Genomic DNA, 22,148 nt, shown 5'->3' on the forward strand with positions numbered 1-22,148 from the left:
TTCCAATAATGTATCTAATATGTATGTTTCTTATGATCATAAGCACTGGCTAGTGGCCTTAAAAAAATATCTTCATAATTGTGGTATTTCAGGAAAATACTACATTATGACCGCTAGATGGAGCTGATGATCTCAGAGAATACACTTATTAGGTACAATACGGACATTATTCACAAAAAGTGTGCACATTTTGTGTAAATAGATGTCTAAGAGTTTTAACTCACTCTGACATGCTTGTTCTATGCTAGTGCCTCAGAAGAAATAAAACCAGCGACAGCCAGGTAACTAGTTTTCTTTGAAGGACGTCAGCAATAGCTTCCCCCATATACCTCAATACAAGCACAGTATACCCTTAGTATGTGAGACATACAAAACTGCTGTAAATGGGGCTGGATATTGCTGTTGTACATATTTATGTTATTAATTACAGACTGAGATAAAAAATTATATATATTTTAGTGAAAGCTTGTTAAAACACCGTTATAATTTATTACACATAATTATTGGATTATGTAAATGAATATGGGGTGTTTTCACAAACTTTCACACTTCTGTCATGTTCGTGGACCATCACCATCTGCCTTGACACATTTTATGACAACATAGTTATTGGATTGAAGTGATTGAGTTACTTGGGTGGCTATAAATACTAAAAGATATTAATCTGAAGTGACAATACCACCCCGAATGAGTGCTGACACATCTTCAACATTACAGAACAAGTCCAGTTGAATGTAAGAGCTATAAAACTTTTTTCAGATTTTGGTAGACTGGGGAAGGATTATAAGCCCTGTGTGGTTTTTGCCAATATCTGGGGCTACAATAGTGAGATTTCTCCTAACTTTCTGTTCTTCTGGTCAGGAAGTTATAAAATACATACAAAAAATAAAAAAGGCCATTTTAAGGAGAGCAGAGAAAGGCCAGAACCCCTGTTAGATTTATATTTCTGTCTTTGTCCCTATTGCTGATTTTCTGTTAACCTGTGGAGTGAGACAGGAAATAAAATGGGGGAAAGCTCTCTAAAAGGAGAGAGGGGGGTTCTAAACCTCCCAACTCTACCCATAATTTTTAATAAATCACTATATGTACAATATAAAGTCTACCTGGTCCTGGACTATTGAGATCAAACTATTTACATACTCTTAACAAGCAGTAAGGGGACTTTACAAAAAAACCCTCTTTCCCCTAGCTGCTTTTAATGTGAAGTTATTCATTCTCAAATATCACAATAACAAAGACTCTAGAGTTGGGTTTTAGTTGGTTTCTAAGTTTGCTGTCTATTTAAATTGGATGGCAAGATCTGCTCTCATAGAAAAAAAACAAAAATTTCAATGTCTGTGTTGTGAATTTAGAAAATTAAATTTCTCCACAATGCTTAAAGACACAGAGATGAATGGGGGCTTGTTTTAAAGCAATTGTACTGCTTAAATGTGTAAATACTTCAGTGTCATAATTTGGGCATAGGTTAAATTAAACATAAAAACATAAAATAAAATTGACCTATGTAGTGTCCACTCCTACTCTTTGCTGGCTCTGCTGGTTAGCACCAAATATTTTTACCCCCACAAGTACAGATATATAAAATATGAAACTGCTGGATTTTTCAGCCTGAACATTTGACACAGCCAGCCCGATCTGATGCAGATATATCTATAAAATTGTCAGGACTCTGTATACAGGTTTTTACCTGCACTCATAAACAGAGCTGATGTATGAAATGTTGGGTGACTTCCCACTGAAGTGCCAAAATCATTGTGCTGTGCATCCCCATCCTTCCCTCAGCAAATCTTCAAACATTTTACTACAATCTACCATAAGGTGCAAAACAATGCACTACAATTGTATCAATATGAGCCAAAGGTAGTATTTGACTTTCTTGTCTTCTGTCCATAAGTGCACCAATTTATACCTGCCACACTATGAGGCTGGTTAGAAAAAAAAACCTCATTTTAACATTTTCAGGAGGATTCAAAAAGTTTTCTTTTACCATGCTGTGATTGTTGTCTCCGTACTGCCCATTGGGATTGGCAAGGTGGCAGTTCTTGTACCAGAAGGCTCCACGATGTGAAAGGGCACAGTTAGTGAGAGCTATATCATTATCCTTGTCCCAGGTTGTGAACTTCCATCCATTGTGGTATCCAAGGGCATCACCTGTTCAGGAAAGAGAGGAGAGAGGTTGATAGAACTACATGCAATCACGTGACACTAGATTTCCCAAATTAATACTGATAGGTAAGTGGCTTACAGTGCTCAGCATAAATGAGTACACCCCTTTTGAAAAGTAAGATATTAATCAATATCTCAATGAACACAAGAACAATTTCCAAAGTTTTGACACAACTGAGTTTTATAGAACATTTGTTTAGCTCATTACATGAAAGTAATATAACTTGGATTACAAAATCTTCAGTTTTACTCAAATTAGTTGATGCAAATATGAATACACCCCACAACAAAAACTACTACATCTAATATTTTGTATGACCACCATGATTTGTAACCAAGTCTTCTAGGCATGGAGTAAACAAGTTGACGACATATTGCAACATCTACCTTTTTCCATTCTTCAAGAACAATGTTTTTTAGAGCCTGGATGGAGAGTGATGCTCAGCTTGTCTCTTCAGAATTCCCCTTAGGTGTTCAACTGGGTTCAGATCATGAGACATACTTGGCCACTGAATCACTTTCACCCTGTTCTTCAGAAATGCAACAGTGGCCTTAGATGTGTGTTTTGGATCATTGTCATGTTGGAAAAGTGCATGACGACCAAGGGCATGGAGTGATGGTAGCCTCTTCTCTTTCAATATAAAGCAGTACATCTGTGAATTCATGATACCATCAATGAAATGCAGCTCCCCAACACCAGCCGCACTCATGCAGCCCCACACAAGGACACTGCCACCACCATGTTTCACTGTAGGCACTATGCATTTTTCTTTGTACTTCTCACCATTGCGACACCATACAGTTTTGAAGCCATCAGTTCCAAAACCATTTATCTTGGTCTCTTCACTCCAGAGTACAGAGTCCCAGTAGTCTTCTTTTTTTTCAGCATGGGCCCTGGCAAATTCTAGGTGGTCTTTTTTGTGCATGGGCTTTAGGACAGGCTTCCTTTGTGGATGACACCTATGCATGCCATTCCTCTGCAGTGTACACTGTATTGTGCCACGGAAAACAATCACCTCAGTTTGGCTTTCTACTTCTTTAGCCAGCTGCAGTGAACTTACATGGCGATTTCCTTCAACCCTTCTCATCAGAAGACGCTCTTGTCGAGGTGTTGACCTCTGTGGACAGCCTGAACGTCTCTGTGAGTTGGTTGCAGTTCCATCTTTGTATTACTTTTACTACAGTATTCTGACTGATAAGTAAAGCTTTTCAGATCTTCTTGTAGAATTCATCTTTCTTGTGTAAAGAAATTATTTTCTTTCTCAAGCCTTGTGACATTTGTCTTCCATGTGGTGCCATTGCTGACAGCATGAAATGGGAAGGGGTTTTCTTTGTTAAGAAACACTGTTTCTTAGTCAGCTATTTGCTGGACACCTGTTTAATGAATAATTAGACTCAACTGTAGTTGAATTCTTGTTAATTAGGATTTTGTTGTCTAAAATTTAGCTTTGCTCCTAAGACTTTTATTGGGGTGTATTCATTTTTGCAGCATGGTCTTGTATGAATTTCTTAAGAAAAATAATTTGTTGTGTGTGCAAATTAACAAATCTTGTCTGCAATCAATGGCCCGCATTTGTGGGAGTATTTTGTAGTATAGTGTCCCATAGAAAATGTTGATTCTGAAAGGAAAGTTAAGATTTTCTGACAAATCTGTTGGGGTGTACTCATTTATGCTGAGCACTATATATACAAATTACAATGTAATATATTGCCATTTACCAGTCCTTAGATATGGTGGCTGCATTAGTTTTCTTTTTTTTTAATCAGGTTTTTTTTACTTTAATATCACCTGGTAATGCTGTCAGTAACACTCTTCCTGTCCTAGGGTAACAAGGCTCACACATACTGTATCTATGGAGGAGAAGCATTGTCACCCTAGTTGGGGACGTGTGCAAAGACCAGTTATAGCTTGTGGTGCTTGCCATTTAATTGTACAGTTGGTGAATTGGTGAGGGGATGCACTGGATAACTTTGCTGCCATTGTGCTATTGCTGGGTGTCCTATGCATCCCTATGCCTTTAAGGAGGGATGGGCTCCCTCCAGGCATACCTGCCCTTAACCTATATATGATTATATATGTACTCCAGCTTTAAAGACTCTCAAAATGTACAGATTTAGGACTGCAGTACACTGGGGTGTTATGATGTGGCCACTGCTGCTTACACATATATTTTCAAATGTATGCAAACTAAACCCTTTGTTTTAACATGACCTGTTAGACAGGGTTAATTTGGTTTGTTGCAGGCTGACTGGTAAGTGAGCTGGGATTTTTTGTTTTTTGACATGCGTCGCCCCCATCCAAGTGCTCCTTGCTGCAAAGGCCAACTATAGGTTGGGGTGGTTTCCATTTGATTGTACTGTAGGATACAGAACACCTCCTCATTTCAATAAAATGGGGGTGGGGGGGGTTGTAAATCAACACAAAGGAGATAACATACAGTCAGTAGGATGTGTACTTTATGAAGATTCATCTGCTGTTTCTATGGCAGCAAGAGGGGGGGGTGGAGGGAATCATGGACAGAAGAGAATTTTTACTAACAGAAGAGGAATCAGCACAAGGGGAACAAACTACAGACTGTAAGTTATGTCCCCTCTGCTGATTTTTTTTATTTCTAGCTACATCTAGGTTTTAATGACTTTAAAGTGATTGTAAACCTACATTGTTTTATAACAAGCATGTTATACGTACCTGCTCAGTGCAGTGGTTTTGCACAATGAAGCCCTGATCCTCCTATTCTTGGGTCCCCCATTGGCGCTCCTGGATCCTCCTCCCTGCCGAGTGCCCCCCAGTAAGTAGCTTGCTATGCAAGGCTTGCTCTAGAGCTGTGCTCTGTGTGTACATTGGCACACACAGTGCAGCTCAGCCCTGCCCCCACTCTCTCCTCACTGGCTGTGATTGACATCCCCAATCTAAGGTTATTCTATCACTGTAAAGAAAAGATTTGTATACTTACCTATTCTAACGTTGCACCATCCGGTCTCCAGTGGCAGCTTCTGTGTCCAGGAGAGATCACCAACAGCTGGAAATGCCTGGGCAATGACGTCAGCCATAGGCTTACTATGGGGTATCAGTTGTCAGCTGCTCCACTACACAGAAGCCGCCACTGACAACTGATCCTGGGACCAGACCAGCTTCCGAATAGGTAGGTATACAGATCTTTTCTTTACAGGGTTAGATTAAATAGTCTAAGAATGGGGGTGGGAGTAGATTTAGCCTTCGTTAGGTTTTGGCTGAACTTCTACTTTAATGCATAGAATGCATTAAGGTAAAAAACCTTCTAGCTTTACAAACACTTTAAAGACTTTAAAGTCACTGCTTATTTTTCTCTTCTACCTTTCTCTCTTCTTCTGTTCCCTCTTCCTTGACTATCTCTACTCGGTATTATTTAAAAAAATAAAAATGGGCAGCAGAGTCCCACTCCATCAACTCCATGTGAGGTGGTCTCTCTCAGCGGTTCGGTCCTCTGAAGGGACCCTGTGTCTACAGAATCATGACCTATGTTATGTATTATATTCTGACGTTGTCATGTTGATTTGTGATATATTTGCTGTTTGAACATCATTGTCTTTGCTTAACCATTCCTATGGAATTGGTGGACATCTACAGCTCTATACAAATAAATAAAAAAAAAAAAAGACTGGTCACTGCTGCTCTCTCTCCTTGTGCAGGGTGACTGGTCCTGCCTCCCCCCCCACACCTGTTTTGTGCAGGAAGCCTATAGTGGGTGGGGCAGGCTTGGTCCCTCCCACAGCTCTGCTCTCTAAAGAGGCCATATACAGCAAAGTGATGATGTTACTGCTATTGTTTGGGCTTGTAAAGGCAAAGGTGCACACAAAATGGATTTACATCCTCTTCGACTATTGAGAAATATGTTTAAAGGAATGTTTTTGAGTCTGCAATTCAGCTTTAAGCTCACGGAAAGCGACAAAGACACTGCATTTGTGGCAAGATCAACAGGTATTTCCTGTACTTGCTGAAATGTTTCTTAAAAGAAAGCCTGGAAAGGAAAAACTAATGCAGTCAAAACATCTACAGACTGGCAGTGGAAGTGATGGCAGTCAACAAACTTGTTTAGATTCAGTTCAAGTTCAGAAGCCACTGGAACAGCATAACATTTAAGCAATTAGCAATTTTTCGAAGGCAAGGTCAGTAGTGTCTGCCTGCATATTTTGTATCACCACAGGATTCTTTTGTTTTGATATTTACATATACAATGCCTTGAAAACTTATTCATACCCCTTGAAATCTTCCACATTTTGTCATGTTACAACCAAAAAACGTGAATGTATTTTATTGGGATTTTATGTGATAGACCAACACAAAGTGGCACATAATTGTCAAGTGGAAGGAAAATGATAAATGGTTTTCAAATTTTTTTTACAAATATCTGAAAAGTGTGGTGTGCATTTTTCTTTAGCCCCTCTTTACTCTGATATCCCTAACTAAAATCTAGTGGAATCTAAAATCTATTGGAACCAATTGCCTTCAGAAGTCATCCAATTAGTAAATAGAATCGACCTGTGTGTAATTTAATCCCAGTATAAATACAGCTGTTCTGTGACGCCCTCAGAGGTTTGTTAGAGAACATTAGTGAACAAACAGCATCATGAAGGTCAAGGAACACACCAGACAGGTCAGGGATAAAATTGTGGAGAAGTTTAAAGCAGGGTTAGGTTATAACAAAATTATCCCAAGCTTTGAACATCTCACAGAGCACTGTTCAATCCATCATCCGAAAATGGAAAGAGCATGGCACAACTGAAAACCTACCAAGACATGGCTGTCCACCTAAACTGACAGGCCGGGCAAGCAGAGCATTAATCAGAGAAGCAGCCAAGAGGCCCATGGTAACTCTGAAGGAGCTGCAGAGATCCACAGTTCAGGTGGGAGAATCTGTCCACAGGACAACAATTAGTCATACACTCCACAAATCTGGCCTTTATGGAAGAGTGGCAAGAAGTAAGCTATTGTTGAAAAAAAGCCATAAGAAATTCCGTTTGCAGTTTGCGAGAAGTCATGTGAGGGCACAGCAAACATGTGGAAGGTGCTCTGGTCAGATGAGACCAAAATTGAACTTTTTGTCCTAAAAGCAAAACGTGTGATGGAAAACTAACACTGCACATCACCCTGAACACACCATGGAAGTTGATGGAAAGATGGATGGAGCCAAATACAGGGCAATCTTAGAAGAAAACCTGTTAGAGTCTGCAAAAGACTTGAGACTGGGGCGGAGGTTCACCTTCCAGCAGCACAACGACCCAAAACATACAGCCAGAGCTACAATGGAATGGTTTAGATCAAAGCATATTCATGTGTTAGAATGGCCCAGTCAAAGTCCAGACCTAAATCCAGTTACAAATCTGTGGCAAGACTTGAAAATTGCTGTTCACAGACGCTCTCCATCCAATCTGACAGAGCTTAAGCTATTCTGCAAAGAAGAATGGGAAAAAATGTCTCTCTCTAGATGTGCAAAGCTTGCAGAGACATCCTCAAAAAGACTTGCAGCTAGAATTGCAGTGAAAGGTGGTTCTACAAAGTATTGACACAGGGGGCTGAATACAAATACTTCGCCACATATTTCAGATATTTATTTGTCAAAAATTTTTAAAACTATTTCTCTTTTTCCTTCCACTTCACAATTATGTACCACTTTGTGTTGGTCTATCACATAAAATTCCAACAAATTGCATTAACGTTTTTGGTTGTAACATAACAAAATGTGGAAAATTTCAAGGGGTATGAACACTTTTTCAAGGCACTGTAAGCTTGGTCATGGCTTGATTACCTCAAATGGACCTTTAAAAGGTGTCACTCCGCCCAACACTGGATCACACATCAACTTCTTTTATCTCATGAAACACCATTGGTGAGAATTCCCTGTTGTAGCTTCCAAGCCCACTATGCAGTTTCACATCTTTTGTCACAAGCTTCATAATGATAGATACATGAGGCAGCCACTGCTGGAAACTCAGTGGAGTGGGTGATTTACTACACCAACATCTATCAAAACTGAAATATTTTGGGTGCAATTTCATAATATTGAGCTAAGGATTGCTTTACCAGCTGTGCCTGAGTAGTCCCCGATGGTTAGCTTGTATCTGTCCTTAGATGTCCCCACACGGAAGTTGCGATAAACGGCATAAGCTGATTCATTTGCAGTACGGAGATCCACACGCAGTTCATACTGCACAGGGGTGGAAGTAAGTTTATGCATCCATTCCAGACCTACAATGACATATACAAAAAGGTGATGCCAGTACTGATGTGTATGTATAGCCAAAACCTTTGGTTTTCCATTCAGGATTGAGTAAGGTAGGGTTAAAACACCTGTCAGGAGATTTATCCTTCGCTTCCTGACCTAGAGACACAACAGGAATCTGTGTCTCTAGGACAAAACATAGTGAGGAGAATATCTGTCTTGGAGAGTTGTCAACAGAAAATTTGTCTCTATTGGATGATAAACCCTCACCTCTTGCTCTGGTGACAACTCTAACATTTTGAATTTCCCATTTCTTTTTGTCTCAGTGACAGTGCTCACCAGAACAAACAGATGGGTAAATCGCCCCATTGAGGACACAATTAGAAATAAAAACCTTAAGAAGGTCTAACCGTTCTTTTTACATATATTTATGGGCCCAGGTTGATGGGCTTTGGAGCTTGTGTTGACGACATAATTTTGAGATGTTTCTGAGATCATTCAAAATTCATTGGCATGTACATTTGACCTACATGTTTGGTAGGTGCAGAATGATGTAGCAGCCATAAACAAACAGAGGCCCGGATTGTCTGAAACTATTTTTTGCAAAGGTTGAAAAATAGTACAAAAAGCCTGGCGGAGAGATTCACTTACGGCAGTTCAGAGAAGAATCAACGGTGAGTAGGTCCGAGCTACCGAAAGCGCATGTCAAGGGCGGAGGGGTGCGGCATGGCCAGTCCAACCCAAAGGGCAGCTTGCTATAGAAGAAGACGTAGGCCCTACGGTTTCCCTGCTCCTTAGGAACCTTTCCCTACCACTAGTGCTATCCCTGACAGAGAGTATCCTGTCCATACACTAGCCACCCACACAAAGTGTGCCAAAACCTGGGGGAAGAGACTTAAAAATACTGTTTTTGACCCAAGATGACTGCCAGAGTCACCTGGATCCAGAGCATCCAACCAGATCACTGCTCCAAGGGACTGAAAAAACCATAGAGAAACCCAGTTTCTCTTTATTTCGTCCTCCAGTTGCAATGCCGCATCAGATGAGCGCTACCTGCAGTGGAGATTGTAGACTACACCCACGCACATGCAGTTCACACCTTTCAACCTGTTTCAAGCTGGTTTGGCATAGATAAGTATGGGAACACAAAACCCATTTGAAGTGAAGGAAAGTTCATCAACACAAGCCCTCTGTGTATGTGCATATGCTTTAAAAGCATATTACGTGGTTAAACCCAAAAATGTGTACCCAATAAAACAACTATGGGATCTCTTTATAAAACACTGGTTGGATGAATGTTATGCACATTCATGCAGGCTGGATACATTTTCCCTGTATTTCTTTAGTATATTAATTTCTATGATTGTCAGCTTCATACAAAATACAATATAGTTTTCTGAAACACCTCAATGAATAAATATACTGCATTTTAGCTACTAGGACAATTTTCTATCACAGAAAATAAAGGAATAATTTGTCTAGCCTCCATGAATGTGTGTAACATTCATCCAACCAATGTTTTATAAATAGACCCTAATAGTTTCCTTTTAAAATACTCTGCAGACAAAACATTGTTAAGGATAGGGAGTGTATGTATAGTTTGAATGTCTGAAAAAAACATGTTTTTACCTTTTTTTTCTAAGTGTACATTTAAATCTCAAAGGTTTATTCTGAAAGCACCATTATGTCATAATGTCCCAGTTTATCCTACTGGTCTCATTAAATTAATGGGACATACACCAATGGTATGCAGTACCCTGCTAACAATCAATGAGAATTCACCCTACATGATCTATCTAAGATTGACATTTTATTGGCAGTTAGGGGTCATTTCACTTTTAAATTAACCATTCCTTGTAAACTGGTCTGTTTAATTAAGCTGTATGGTGCTTACCAAGCCAGAACTCATCACTTGGGTCTCCAAAGCCTTCCACATATGTCCTCCAGCGCTGATAGAAGTCAAGTGTTCCACTAGTTCTTCTCTGTATAACCTGTATAAAAATGTTGGATAATAACAGTATGAGGATTTGAATGGTTCATAGTCACCATTAAGAACTCACTGCTCAGTATATAATGGTATTGGGGCAGTAATAAAGCACTACAGTTTAAATTTGTATTGATTTTCCCTTTGCCTTGTTTAACCATTTTTTTCTAATTCTTTTTTTAAGACAAATGACAATTGCAAACATAAAATAAATCGCAAATTCTGCTAACAGCACAATACCATTCAGCACATCGGGGTTGATTTACTAAAAGTGGAGAGTGCAAAATCTGGTGCAGCTGTGCACAGAAACCAATTAGCTTCTGTGTTTTATTGTCAAAGATTAATTGAACAAGCTGAAGTTAGAAGCTGATTGGCTGCCATGCACAGCTGCACTAGCTTTTGCATTCTCCAGTTTTAGTAAATCAACCCCATTATGTTTTTTATCAGCAATCATCTCAAATTAACATCTGAAACATAGGGGTTGATTCATAAAAAAGGAGTGCGCAAGATCTGGTGCAGCTGCAGATGATAGCCAATCAGCTTCCAATGTCAGCTTGTTCAATTAAGCTTTGACAAAAGAAACTGAAAGATGATTGGTTTCTATGCAGTACTGCACCAGATTTTGCACTGTCCAGCTTTAGTAAATCAACCCCATAGCGTCGTGGCCTGTCATTCAACAATTTTTATTTTTTAGCTCAGGGAGGGCAATTGCACCAAATGGTATCACTAAAATACATTGTACCTGAGATGTCTGGTATTTTATTTTAGCTTGGATAGCTGGTGAAGGGACTAAAGCTGACCATACAAGCATAGATTTATTTTGTTCAGCCCACAGGCCGAACAAAAGAAATCTAGCCATACCCCCTGCTGGCTATTGTATCCTGAAAGCCAACACCCAGGGATTTCAGAATACCTGAACAGTGATTGCAGCTGATTGGCTGCAGTCACTGTCAAGCTGTCAAATTTCCACCCAGTTCCTTTGACCTTCAGATTGAAGTTTATCAAGCCAAATGGTGCCTGTAGGGCCACCCACACATTTTCAACTGATTCAACAGTAAAAGAGACAAAATGTGATCTGTGCATGGCCAACCTAAAGCTATTTAGTCAATGCGATTTTACATAGTTACATTGATCCAACTTTGACTTTTGTAAGTATGTATATGTCATACTTGAGAGATCCCTGTGGAAGTTGGAAATCTCTCTTGTAGGCGCTGCTACTCCAGTGATTGCCACTGGGTTCTGCTGCTCTGTTGCCTACTGAATGCAGGAGGTTGCACGATCACTCACCCAGCAAGGGCACCATTCAGAAAAAACTTTGCATTTTCTTAATGTATGTAAGTGTTCTCTACTTGGATGAAGTGGAGATTATGATGTCACCTCCCTGCCTCTCTGCCGTGTCCATTCAAAGAATGCTTAGCATTAATTGATAAAATGCTAGTGTTCCCTAAATGGTGCTCAAGCTGGGCAAGGGACCCATGTATTTATAGTGCAGCAGGGCAGAAGCTCAGCATGGGACCTGAAAGCTAGTGGAGATCACTAAAAGAAGCAAACCTGGTTTCCAGCTTCTAGAACAGAGCTTCTCAACCAGGGTTCCATGGTACTCTAGGGTTCCTTCAGAGGTTCATAGGGGTTCCCTTGAGCAATGACCAATTTTACCTCTCAGATAAGTTCCCACTGACACCATTGACATTTTTAGCTATCTGTAATGGGATAATTCTTTCCAATGACCACAAGTGTAAGGAGCATTCTTCCCACTGACTATTACACCAATGTATCATGAGTTATAGATATAGTCATTTTTAGCAGGAGTTCTCTGAGTTTGGAAAATTATTTCAAGGGTTCCTCTGTGCTGAACATTTTGAGAAAGACTCTTCTAGATGGATCCCACAGGTATGGCACATACAGGAGCGGACTGACAACTCATGGGGCCCCCGGGCAATAGTAAATCATGGGGCCCCTGTGTCCTCACCCACACTCAAACCACAGCCTATGAAATGTACCAGGGGCATCTCATGGGGCCCCCTACTGACCCTGGGCCCTCAGGCAGTGCCCAAGTGGCTAAATGGTCAGTCCGCCCCTGGGCACATACATAGCTACATTGACCCAAGCTGGACCAATGTAGCTATGTGTGGTTCACACCTGTGTGGGCCGCACGGCCTGCATTTGTGCAAGCCCAGCAATGCAGTCATCTGAATGGACTGTAGTGCCTGCGTTTTCCACAAGAATAGGTGCATGCCCCTTTTTAAAAACCCAGCTGCAGTTCACACACACACAAACATGCTGCGGCTGAGATACATAGGGGAACCATTCAGGATGAAAGGCTGCCCCATGGTTCTCATAAGAGCAGTGCAATTTGGCTGCAGGTGGTTGCGGGTGGGGGAACAGATGCAATATTTGTATCCAGGGCTAAGGGTAAAAAGGGTCACTGTCAAGGGCAGTCTAATAGCCCCAAGTGGTAAGAGGTAAAAAAAAGTACAAAGGGGGTGAAGCAAATAGGAAATTTACCTTTTAAACAACTCGTACACTCCCTCATCATCTCACGCCTGGACTACTGCAAATCCCTTCTCACTGGCCTACCCAAACAAACGCTATCCCCACTCCAGTCTATCCTGAACTCAGCGGCGAGACTCATCCACCTCACCAACCGCTCCACATCTGCCACCCCCCTCTGCCCATCCCTTCACTAGCTCCCGATTGCCCAGCGCATCAAATTCAAATTACTAACTCTGACTTACAAAGCCATTCACAACGCCGCCCCAAACTACCTAACTGACCTGATACCCAAATACCACCCTATCCATGCCCTTCGCTCCTCACAGGACCTCCTACTCTCTAGCTCCCTGGTCTCCTCCTCCCACGCCCGACTGCAGGACTTCTCCAGGACGTCCCCCATCCTCTGGAACTCCCTACCCCAATCCATCAGACTGTCACCTACCCTCCTCACCTTCAGGCGCACCCTGAAAACCAATCTCTTCAGGGAAGCCTACCCCATCCTCACCTAACAACTAATCTCCTTCACTTCTCCCACCACTCCATCCCCCACAGCCACTTCCTCCTGTACCACTTTCCCTTCCCTCCTAGATTGAAAGCTCTAAAGGGCAGGGCCCTCAAACCCCTCGTGTATTGTATTGTTACCGTTTTGTCTCATGTTCTGTCCCCCTTGCTTTTGTACAGCGCTGAGCAAACCCTTTGGCGCTATATAAATACTGTATAATAATAATTTTAAGGGGGAAAATATTTATCCACTTTTAACCAGTTTGGATGAATTTAGCAGCAAATCGAAAGAGTGGAAGAGTATTAATATTAATAAATGTTGGTTGGTAAGTTGTATGGTCAGTGATGGCTCTGCATATAATGCAGTCCATTTTTGTATATAAAGCTAGTAGCATGCTCTAATGATGACTTTTAGTTTACATGTCCAGATGATAAAAAAAGGGGTGAACAATTTGGCAAGACTGTCATTTGGACAGTTGTCTAGGGCAGCCTGATTTCTGAGAGATGCAGAACTTAGGAGCACTTACAGTCCATCCACCGCCATCTGTATCCTGATCGCAGTACACTCTAATGCCCTTTGAGTTCTCTCCTCCAGGGTAGATAGTATACACTCCGCTCTTTCTGTTGCCCGACATTCGAACTTGGACACAGTCCACAGGGAAGGTAATGGCCATAGACACTGGTATTGGGAAGAGAAATCATACATAAAGATGCATAAAAACCTCACTGTCTCTACTGTATATAGGTAGTCCCCGGTTACAAACAAGAAAGGTTCTGTAAGTCTGTTCTTAGGCTGAATTTATGTATAAGCTGGAACAGGTACATTTTTTAAGTGTAACTCAAGCAAAAGCATATGGATAGCATAGGGAAGAGTTAACTGGCCATGCAGTGATGTTGGATTGCTGACAGGTCCACCGGACAGTAGGTTGCAGCATGCGGTGAGCAGCCAGATGGCCACCTGTCAGTTTCCAGGACTAGTGTGATGTCACGCTGCTGTATGTAACTTGAGTGTTTGTAACTCAGGGACTGCCTGTATATATCTTTTTTATTCTTTGGCATACCCCTTCTGATAAATAAGTCCAGTTATAAAATGAGGTCTAATAATAAAAGTAGACTTCATAAAGTGAGATAAGCATAACTTTTTGCCTGTACAGTATTTTCCTATAAATGTTAAGATTAAGCATTTAGCCATCTGCAGCTTCAAATGTTTAAGTGTATCTCAAACTAAAACTTTTTTAGTTCTGGCTAGGGTAAAGAAGGGCTAGAATCTCTGTCAACTGTTGTTGTTGCTTGTTTCCCCGTTGGAGAGATTCTCCTTCTCTATATACCTTGGTGACCACTGTCATCAGGACTGAAAGTGATGGGAAAATCCAAAACTTGGAGATATCACAAGAATAGGAGGGCAAGAGAGGGAATTTTTCAATACAGATACTATATAAGAGGAAAATCCCCTTATTTTTGAGAGATTTCCTTTTACTTCCTGACACAGGTGGTAAAAAAAATGATGGGGGTGTAACCATTGCCTTCTTTATAGAAACGAAAAGCACAGCATAACTACACATAAATATGGACCTATCCATAGGGGTTCTCACATTGGGCCCCTTTTATAAAGTCTTTCTTTCACAGATTTTGCCTGTTGGTCTTCTACGACATATTTTCATTTTACAAATAGTACGAGTGCTTAGTCTATTTTAGGCCAGGGGTGGCCGTGCGGGCCGCAAATTTGCACTGGCACAAGGACCTATTCATTTGAAAGGACTCTCGTGCCCCCGAACACGCAGGGAAGAAGCCCCCTCACTTCTTTGGAAAATCGAGGTTCCCAGTATGGTTACTATTTCTAGTGCGGGCGGCGTGCCATTTGAATTAATGGAACCTGCCCGCAGGTCCCACATTTCTCTGTGTGGGTGGTACAGCTGCAGGTATTTGTGTGGGTCCCACAGCAGCAACACCCGCACAGATGTGAACCAAGCCTTAGTGAAATCAAAAAAGGATTTTATTTGCCTTATGTTACTAATGAGCAGCCTCACATCCTTAGTTTTCTTTATATTAGTGAAAAGTTACAAAAACAAATTGTTTAAAACATGTTTTTTTTCAAGTAAAACTGTTGCACAATGATTTTTTTTAATAATTTGTTTAGTCTGCTGACTAAACAAATTATTATGAAAATTAAATAATTGTGCAACAGTTTTACTTGACAAAAAACATGTTTTAAACATGTAAGCATTTGAAAGAAAGCTCAGCTTTCTTTCAAATGCTTACCGCTTCTCCTTTGATGTGAAATGTTGCTGTTTACCAAGTCCTATAACTAATGTTTTAAATTACACCCATAAGCAAATTAATCATAGCAGTGACTAAACCCTTATGAAGGCTGGTCCCAGGTTTCAAACAGATGAAGAGAGACTCTAGACAGGAAGCTACTGTTGCAATGTCTTTTTAGATGACCCATCGTACTCTGGGAATTCTTTGTCATGTAATATATATACACACATATTTATATACACAAACTATATTGCCAAAAGTATTGGGACATCCCTTCAAATTATTGGATTCAGGTGTTCCAATCACCTCCATGGCCACAGGCAGAGGCAGACTGACAACTCATGGAGCCTCGGGGCAATAATAGATAATGGGGCCTCCTACACTTGAGCCACACCCACTCAATTCCCCACCTACATATTGCAGCTCAGCAGCATAGAAGGGGCATTTAGATATTTACTGCAGCAAAGCCTGCATGAATGTTCCCCGCTTCTTTCCTTAGAAGCCACTGGGTACTTTCAAGTTTAAAGATGGCTGCCATGTGGGGGGAGTAAGAGAGAGAGGGGGGGAGAGAGAAGAAGGGATGAGGGGAGTGAGAGAGTGTGAGAGATTGGAAGTGAGAGAGGAGGTGAGAGAGGGGGAATGAGATAGAGGGAGGGTGGGGATGGGGTGAGGGAGAGAAAGGGAGATGACAGAGGGAGGGCAGTAAGAGCAAGAGGGGGGGTGAGGGGGGGTGATAGAGAGAGAGGGGGTGAGAGCGAGCAAAGGGGTGGGGGGTAGAGGAGAAAGGGGAGGTAAGAGGGGAGGGGGTGAAAAAGAAGGAGGGCAGTTAGAAAGAGGGGGGAGAGAGGAGGGAGTGAAAGAGAGAAAGGGGAGATGACAGAGGGAGGGCAGTGAGAGAAAGGGGAGGGGGTGAGAGAGAGAAAGATGAGATGGCAGAGGGGGGTGAGAGAGAGAGAAGGGGGTGAGAGAGAAGGGTGAAAGAGAGCGGGAGAGAGAATGGGGGGTGAGAGGGAAGGGGGTGAGAGGGAGAGAGTGGGTGGTGAGAGAGAAAAGGGATAAGAGCAACAGAGGGTGGGGGGGCGAGAGGGAGGGGGTGAAAAAGGGGGTGAGAGAGAGAGCGGGGGGTGAAAAAGAGGGAGGGCGGTTAAAAAGAGAGGAGGGAAGGGGGAGAGGAGGGAGTGAAAGCAAAAAATGACAGAGGGAGATCAGTTAGAGAAAGAGGGGGGTGAGAGAGAGAGGGGTGAAAGAGAGAGAAAAAAGGTTAGAGAGAGGGCAGGAAAGAGAGAGAGTGGGGGATGAGAGGGAGGGGGTGTGAAAAAGAGAGAGTAGGGGTGCGAGAAAAGGAATGAGAGCGACAGAGAGTGAGGGGTGAGAGGGAGGGGGCGAGAAAGGGGGTGAGAGAGAGGGAGGGGTGAGAGGGAGGTGAGAGAGAAAGTGGAGTGAGTGAGGGTGAGAGAGAGGGAGGGGACCAAAAGGGGGAGTGAGAGAGAGAGTGGCTCCTTATCCCCCCATACTACACCAGGAGACCCCTCATTACACCAAAATTTACTGGGTAAGCACCCCAAACTCAAATTGTTTACTGTAGTCTGTAAATTCCTATTAGCAGGGTGCAGGGTTCCCTGATCATCAGCCGTGGTAATAGGAGTCAGTGTCATTTAGTGTACCAATAACATTATGGACTCCTCTCACCAGGGGCATATCATGAAATCAGTGGGCTTGTGCGCAAGATCAAAAGTGGGCTCCAAGCAATGATAAAGAAAAAATATGGTGTGCGCAGCGCACCGCAGCAAAAAGTCAGTGTGGTTGAAATTGTGCTAAAAATTGGGCGTGGCTTGAAAGGGATGTGGTTAAAAAGTGTCTGAGATGACTTCCATAGTGCACACTGAAGAATGTGGTAATGTTAAATAAGGAATGTACAGTGTGGAGTGTATGGCGGCAGGTAATATGTACAGGGAGAGGAGTGCAAAGTGTAGGGTGGTGGGTAGTATGTGCAGGATGGTGTCAGTAAGGCAATGGATAGTGTCAGTAGTTCTTTTTTTTTCAATTTTAGGATTTTTTTTACCATTTGTTTTATTATTTTTATCACTTTTTCAAAATGCTTTTTGGTGGCTAGTGGGTGGTGTCAGTAGAGCAATGGAGTGGGTGTCAGGATATTTTTATTATTTATTTATTTATTATTTAATTTTTTTAATTATTTTTTCCATTTTATTTTTGTATTATTTTTTTCACAATGATTTTGTGGAAGCAGTGGACAGTGTCAGTAGGGAGAGAACAGGGAGCACTAGTATATGTCTCCACATGAGACTAACTATTACCATAGGCTGATGACACAAAACTAAACTTCTTTGGCTGCACTCATGAATGCTGTTGCTGGATGACAAAAATAGGAAAGAGGAGGAGAGGAGGGATAGAAATTTGGGAGGGAAGGAAGGGAGAGAGGGAGGGAGGGAGGGAGGGAGAAAGGAAGGAAAGGAAGAAAAGGGAGGGAGGGAATGGATGGAGGAAGGAATGAAGGGAGGGAATGGATGGAGGAAGGAATAAAGGAAAGGAAATAAAGGAAATAAAGGAATAAAGGAAAGGAGGGAGGTAGGGAGGGAGGAAGGGAATGGATGGAGGAAGGAATGAAGAAAGGGAGGGAGGGAATGGATGGAGGAAGGAATGAAGAAAGGGAGGGAGGGAGGGAATGGATGGAGGAAAGAATGAAGGGAGGGAGGGAATGGGAATGAGATCCAGGCACACCTTCCAGATAGCCCAGTCAGATCCTCAATTTTCCCTACAGTAGCAGTGCAGCTTGATCAAGATCAAACACCCCCAGCCAGCTGATTGGGCAGTAAAAGAGCAGCATCACACTGATGAGGTAATCTCCCTGCTTATTCCCCTCCCTCCTGTTAGCATATCCACATTAATCATGTACTCCTACAGCATGTAAAAAGAAAAAATGTTACCAGTAAAGAATGAGGTGGTGGCCTGTCTGCTCTTTTTGTCTCCTTTGTAGGCCTCCAGGTAGATCTTGTAGTCATTTCCTTTCTTCAGGCCCTTCATTTCATAGCTCTTAGCTGCTGCATCCAGTTCAACCTCCTGCCATAGACAAATTAAGTTCCAACAGTAGGTTTCAACATCCCACAGCTCAACTAAGAAACACCTAATGAATTTTGTTTCAACTCTTAAAAAAAACTCTTGATGAACACAGGCTACTACCAACTATGTCAACAGTCCTAGCTAAGACTAAGTCCTCATGCACACTTTACTTACGTTTTTACAGCGGCTGTTTTTGGCTTTTGACATTTTTTTCTACAGCTAGTAAGCCCCCCAGCATGTTATCCTATGTGTCCATGCACACATAGATTGTAGTCAACATTTTTTGGCTGGAAAAAAAACCCAGGACTAGTGGGTTTCTTGAGTTTTTTAGCTGTAAAAATGCTCCAATGCTGAAAAACAAAGTACAGCGTGACAACCTGGCGTTTTTAGATTTTTTTTGACCCCAAAAAAATATTTTTTCGGGGTCAAAAAAACCCCTACAAACCGCAAATGTGGAAAAACGCAGGAAAGTGCCGCTAAACACTGCAAAACGCCACTAAACGCTAATGCGTTACACAGTTACCAGTGTTATCAAAACGTCCAATGTGCATGAGGACTTAAGGTGAACCCTGCAAAGCAAAGCATCAGGTTCACTTCAATGCAGCTTCCCCAGCAGCACCTGCTTTCTTACAAGTTTCTAAATGGTAGATTACAAAGGACCTTTAGACTCCCCAAGTGACAGTGCTGATTGGCCTGGTGCTGTCACATAGAGTGGGTCACATGGTCCTCTGCGTCCAAAAGTATTGGTTAGTTCCTTTGGCTACCATCAATAAATGGAGCAGCTCAGGACGTGTGAAGAGAACACAGTACAACTCTTACTGTCTAAGAAGATTAACAGGTTTTTTTTTGGACTTATTAAACAGATATAACAAAATGCTTCCAATGGTATGTTTAAGACACCAAAAGGGAGAAATAAGAGAAATTCATTGTTAGAGTTTACATACATGACAGATCATGCTTCCAAATCTATTATCAAACATCTTTTTTCCCAAAAATAAGGACTGTTAATGGTCACAGGTGCTGGGTTGTTTTAAAAAAAACTGAAGCAGAGAAAATAGGTGCTAGATGTACTAGATGTTAAAAATACTGTATAATAAACTGCTTACAAATCTCAGTGATGGATCTCAGATGTTGTACCGAATGTAACTTCTGAGATCATTACTTACAGTTGTGTCCAAAATTATTCAACCCCCACTGAAATTGAGTGTTTTGGCCAGTTTGACATTGCTTTTGATCATTCAGTCATCTTGCTTACATTTACATTAAAGAGGCACTTGTAGGTCAGACAAATATAACATAACAGTTATAATGAAATAACCACAAATGTCTTTTCTGTGCTCACAGCATTATCAGTTTTATTCAACCCCCAAGTGACATTCAATCTTAGTACTTAGTACAGCATCCTTTTACAGTTATAACAGCTTTTAAACGTGAAGCATAGCTTGACACAAGTGTCTTGCAGCGATCTACGGGTATCTTCGCCCATTCTTCATGGGCAAAGGCCTCCAGTTCAGTCACATTCTTAGGCTTGCGCACTGCAACTGCTTTCTTTAAGTCCCACCAGAGGTTCTCAATCGGATTTAAGTCTGGTGACTGCGATGGCCACTCCAAAATGTTCCAGCCTTTCCTCTGCAACCATGCTCTAGTGGACTTGGAGGTATGCTTGGGATCATTGTCCTGTTGAAAGGTCCAACGTCTCCCAAGCCTCAGGTGTGTGACGGACTGCATCACGTTTCCATCCAATATCTCCTGGTACTGAAGAGAATTCATGGTACCTTGCACACGCTGAAGCTTCCCTGTACCTGCAGAAGCAAAACAGCCCCAAAGCATGATTGACCCTCCACCATGCTTCACAGTAGGCAAGGTGTTCTTTTCATCATAGGCCTTGTTCTTCCTCCTCCAAACATAGCGTTGATCCATGGGCCCAAACAGTTCTAATTTTGTTTCATCAGTCCACAGAACACTATCCCACAACTTTTGTGGTTTGTCCACATGGCTTTTGGCATACTGCAGCCGACTCTTCTTATTCTTTGGAGACAGCAAGGGGGTACGCCTGGGAGTTCTGGCACGGAGGCCTTCATTACGCAGTGTGCGTCTTATTGTCTGGGCTGAAACTTCTGTACCCACATCTGACAAATCTTTTCTCAGTTCCTCAGCAGTCACACGGGGACTTCTCTCCACTCTACGCTTCAGGTAGCGCACAGCAGTCGAAGTCAGCATCTTCTTTCTGCCACGACCAGGTAGCGTTTCAACAGTGCCCTTTGCCTTGAATTTGCGAATGATGCTTCCTAAGGTGTCTCTTGGTATGTTTAACATCTTTGCAATCTTCTTATAGCCATTGCCCTTCCTGTGAAGAGAAATCACCTCTTCTCTTGTCTTCCTGGACCATTCTCTTGCCTTCACCATGTTTGTAACCACACCAGTAAATGTCTAGAAGGAGCTGAGTATCACAGTCATTTTAAAGCTGCCTAATTGGTGCTTATTATGCTTGATTGCTGCTCGGTGACATCCACAGGTGTTTTCAATACCTGATGGAAAGCACCTGTATGAACCTCTGTTCTTCAGAGTGGTAGTCTTTAAGGGGTTGAATAATTGTGGCAATGAAGAAACCACATAAGAACCATTTACTACTGTATTACATAAACAATTGATGTCATTTTAGTTGCATTTGGGTAGTTACAACGTCCTTGTAGGATTTGATTCTGAATACAATTCCAAATGTACACTATAGTCCCTAAACCCCTTTACAGCATTGGGGGTTGAATAATTTTGGACACAACTGTAGATATTAAAGCCGTTTTAAACAAAGCAAGCCTGTATCTCCCCATCTGGCATCGCTGTGATTACCTTTACTGCACAGAGTTTTAGATGCTTTGTAGCATATTTTTCTCAATCATAGTTTTATGTCGCTGTACATTAAAGAGGCCTCATAATAGGAAATAAAACCACTGGGGGTTAAGTAGAGAACGGTAATATTTGTTTACAACCATGACTTGGTTTTGTTTTCCCTAGAAGCTGAAAATAGGGCTGCAGTTACTGATATTTTAAGAGGGTTTGAAAGGCAGAATACGTATTTTTTGCTTGTTATTTTATAAGAAAATGAGCGTCATTATAATGCTAAGAGAGAATAGATGCAATCTATATACAGGAGCCCTGTAAAAAAATGTTTTACTGGTTTGTACATCTTGCCTTTCACTGATTTTTACATATGGGTTCCAGACACAAAATTATTAAGTGAACATTAAAGGGAAGAACAACAGTATACAGTATATTCATATTTTGAGCTATTATTATATTGTTTACTGTATCGTAATTTTCATAAGACTTTCACATTTTTTTACAATGTTGCCTTTCTATATTTTTCCTATTGGAGTAAAGTAGAAGGAAAGACTGCACAGGCCCACCTGTTAAATCTTGCCTGCCTCTTGCTCTGACACACCCCGTTCAGAGCTTGCAAAAAAATTCCA

At 41.6% G+C, this 22,148-nt stretch overlaps 1 protein-coding gene across 1 annotated transcript in view; it reads right to left on the reverse strand.

Annotated features, from left to right (window-relative positions):
• Positions 1-22,148, reverse strand: part of LOC149462811 (tenascin-N-like) — a 101,564-nt gene that overhangs the window by 9,348 nt on the left and 70,068 nt on the right. Inside the window, exons 10-14 of the mRNA XM_089676337.1 lie at positions 18,549-18,681; positions 13,872-14,023; positions 10,261-10,357; positions 8,228-8,392; positions 1,988-2,151 (exon numbers count right to left, since the gene is read on the reverse strand). Of these exons, the coding sequence (XP_089532463.1) occupies positions 1,988-2,151; positions 8,228-8,392; positions 10,261-10,357; positions 13,872-14,023; positions 18,549-18,681 (711 nt within the window). The remainder of the gene's footprint in view (positions 1-1,987; positions 2,152-8,227; positions 8,393-10,260; positions 10,358-13,871; positions 14,024-18,548; positions 18,682-22,148) is intronic.

The sequence above is a fragment of the Staurois parvus genome, unplaced genomic scaffold (genome assembly GCF_062004578.1).
Source record: "Staurois parvus isolate SC_StPar_1 unplaced genomic scaffold, SC_StPar_1.0 ptg000166l, whole genome shotgun sequence".
Classification (NCBI taxonomy): Eukaryota; Metazoa; Chordata; class Amphibia; order Anura; family Ranidae; genus Staurois; species Staurois parvus.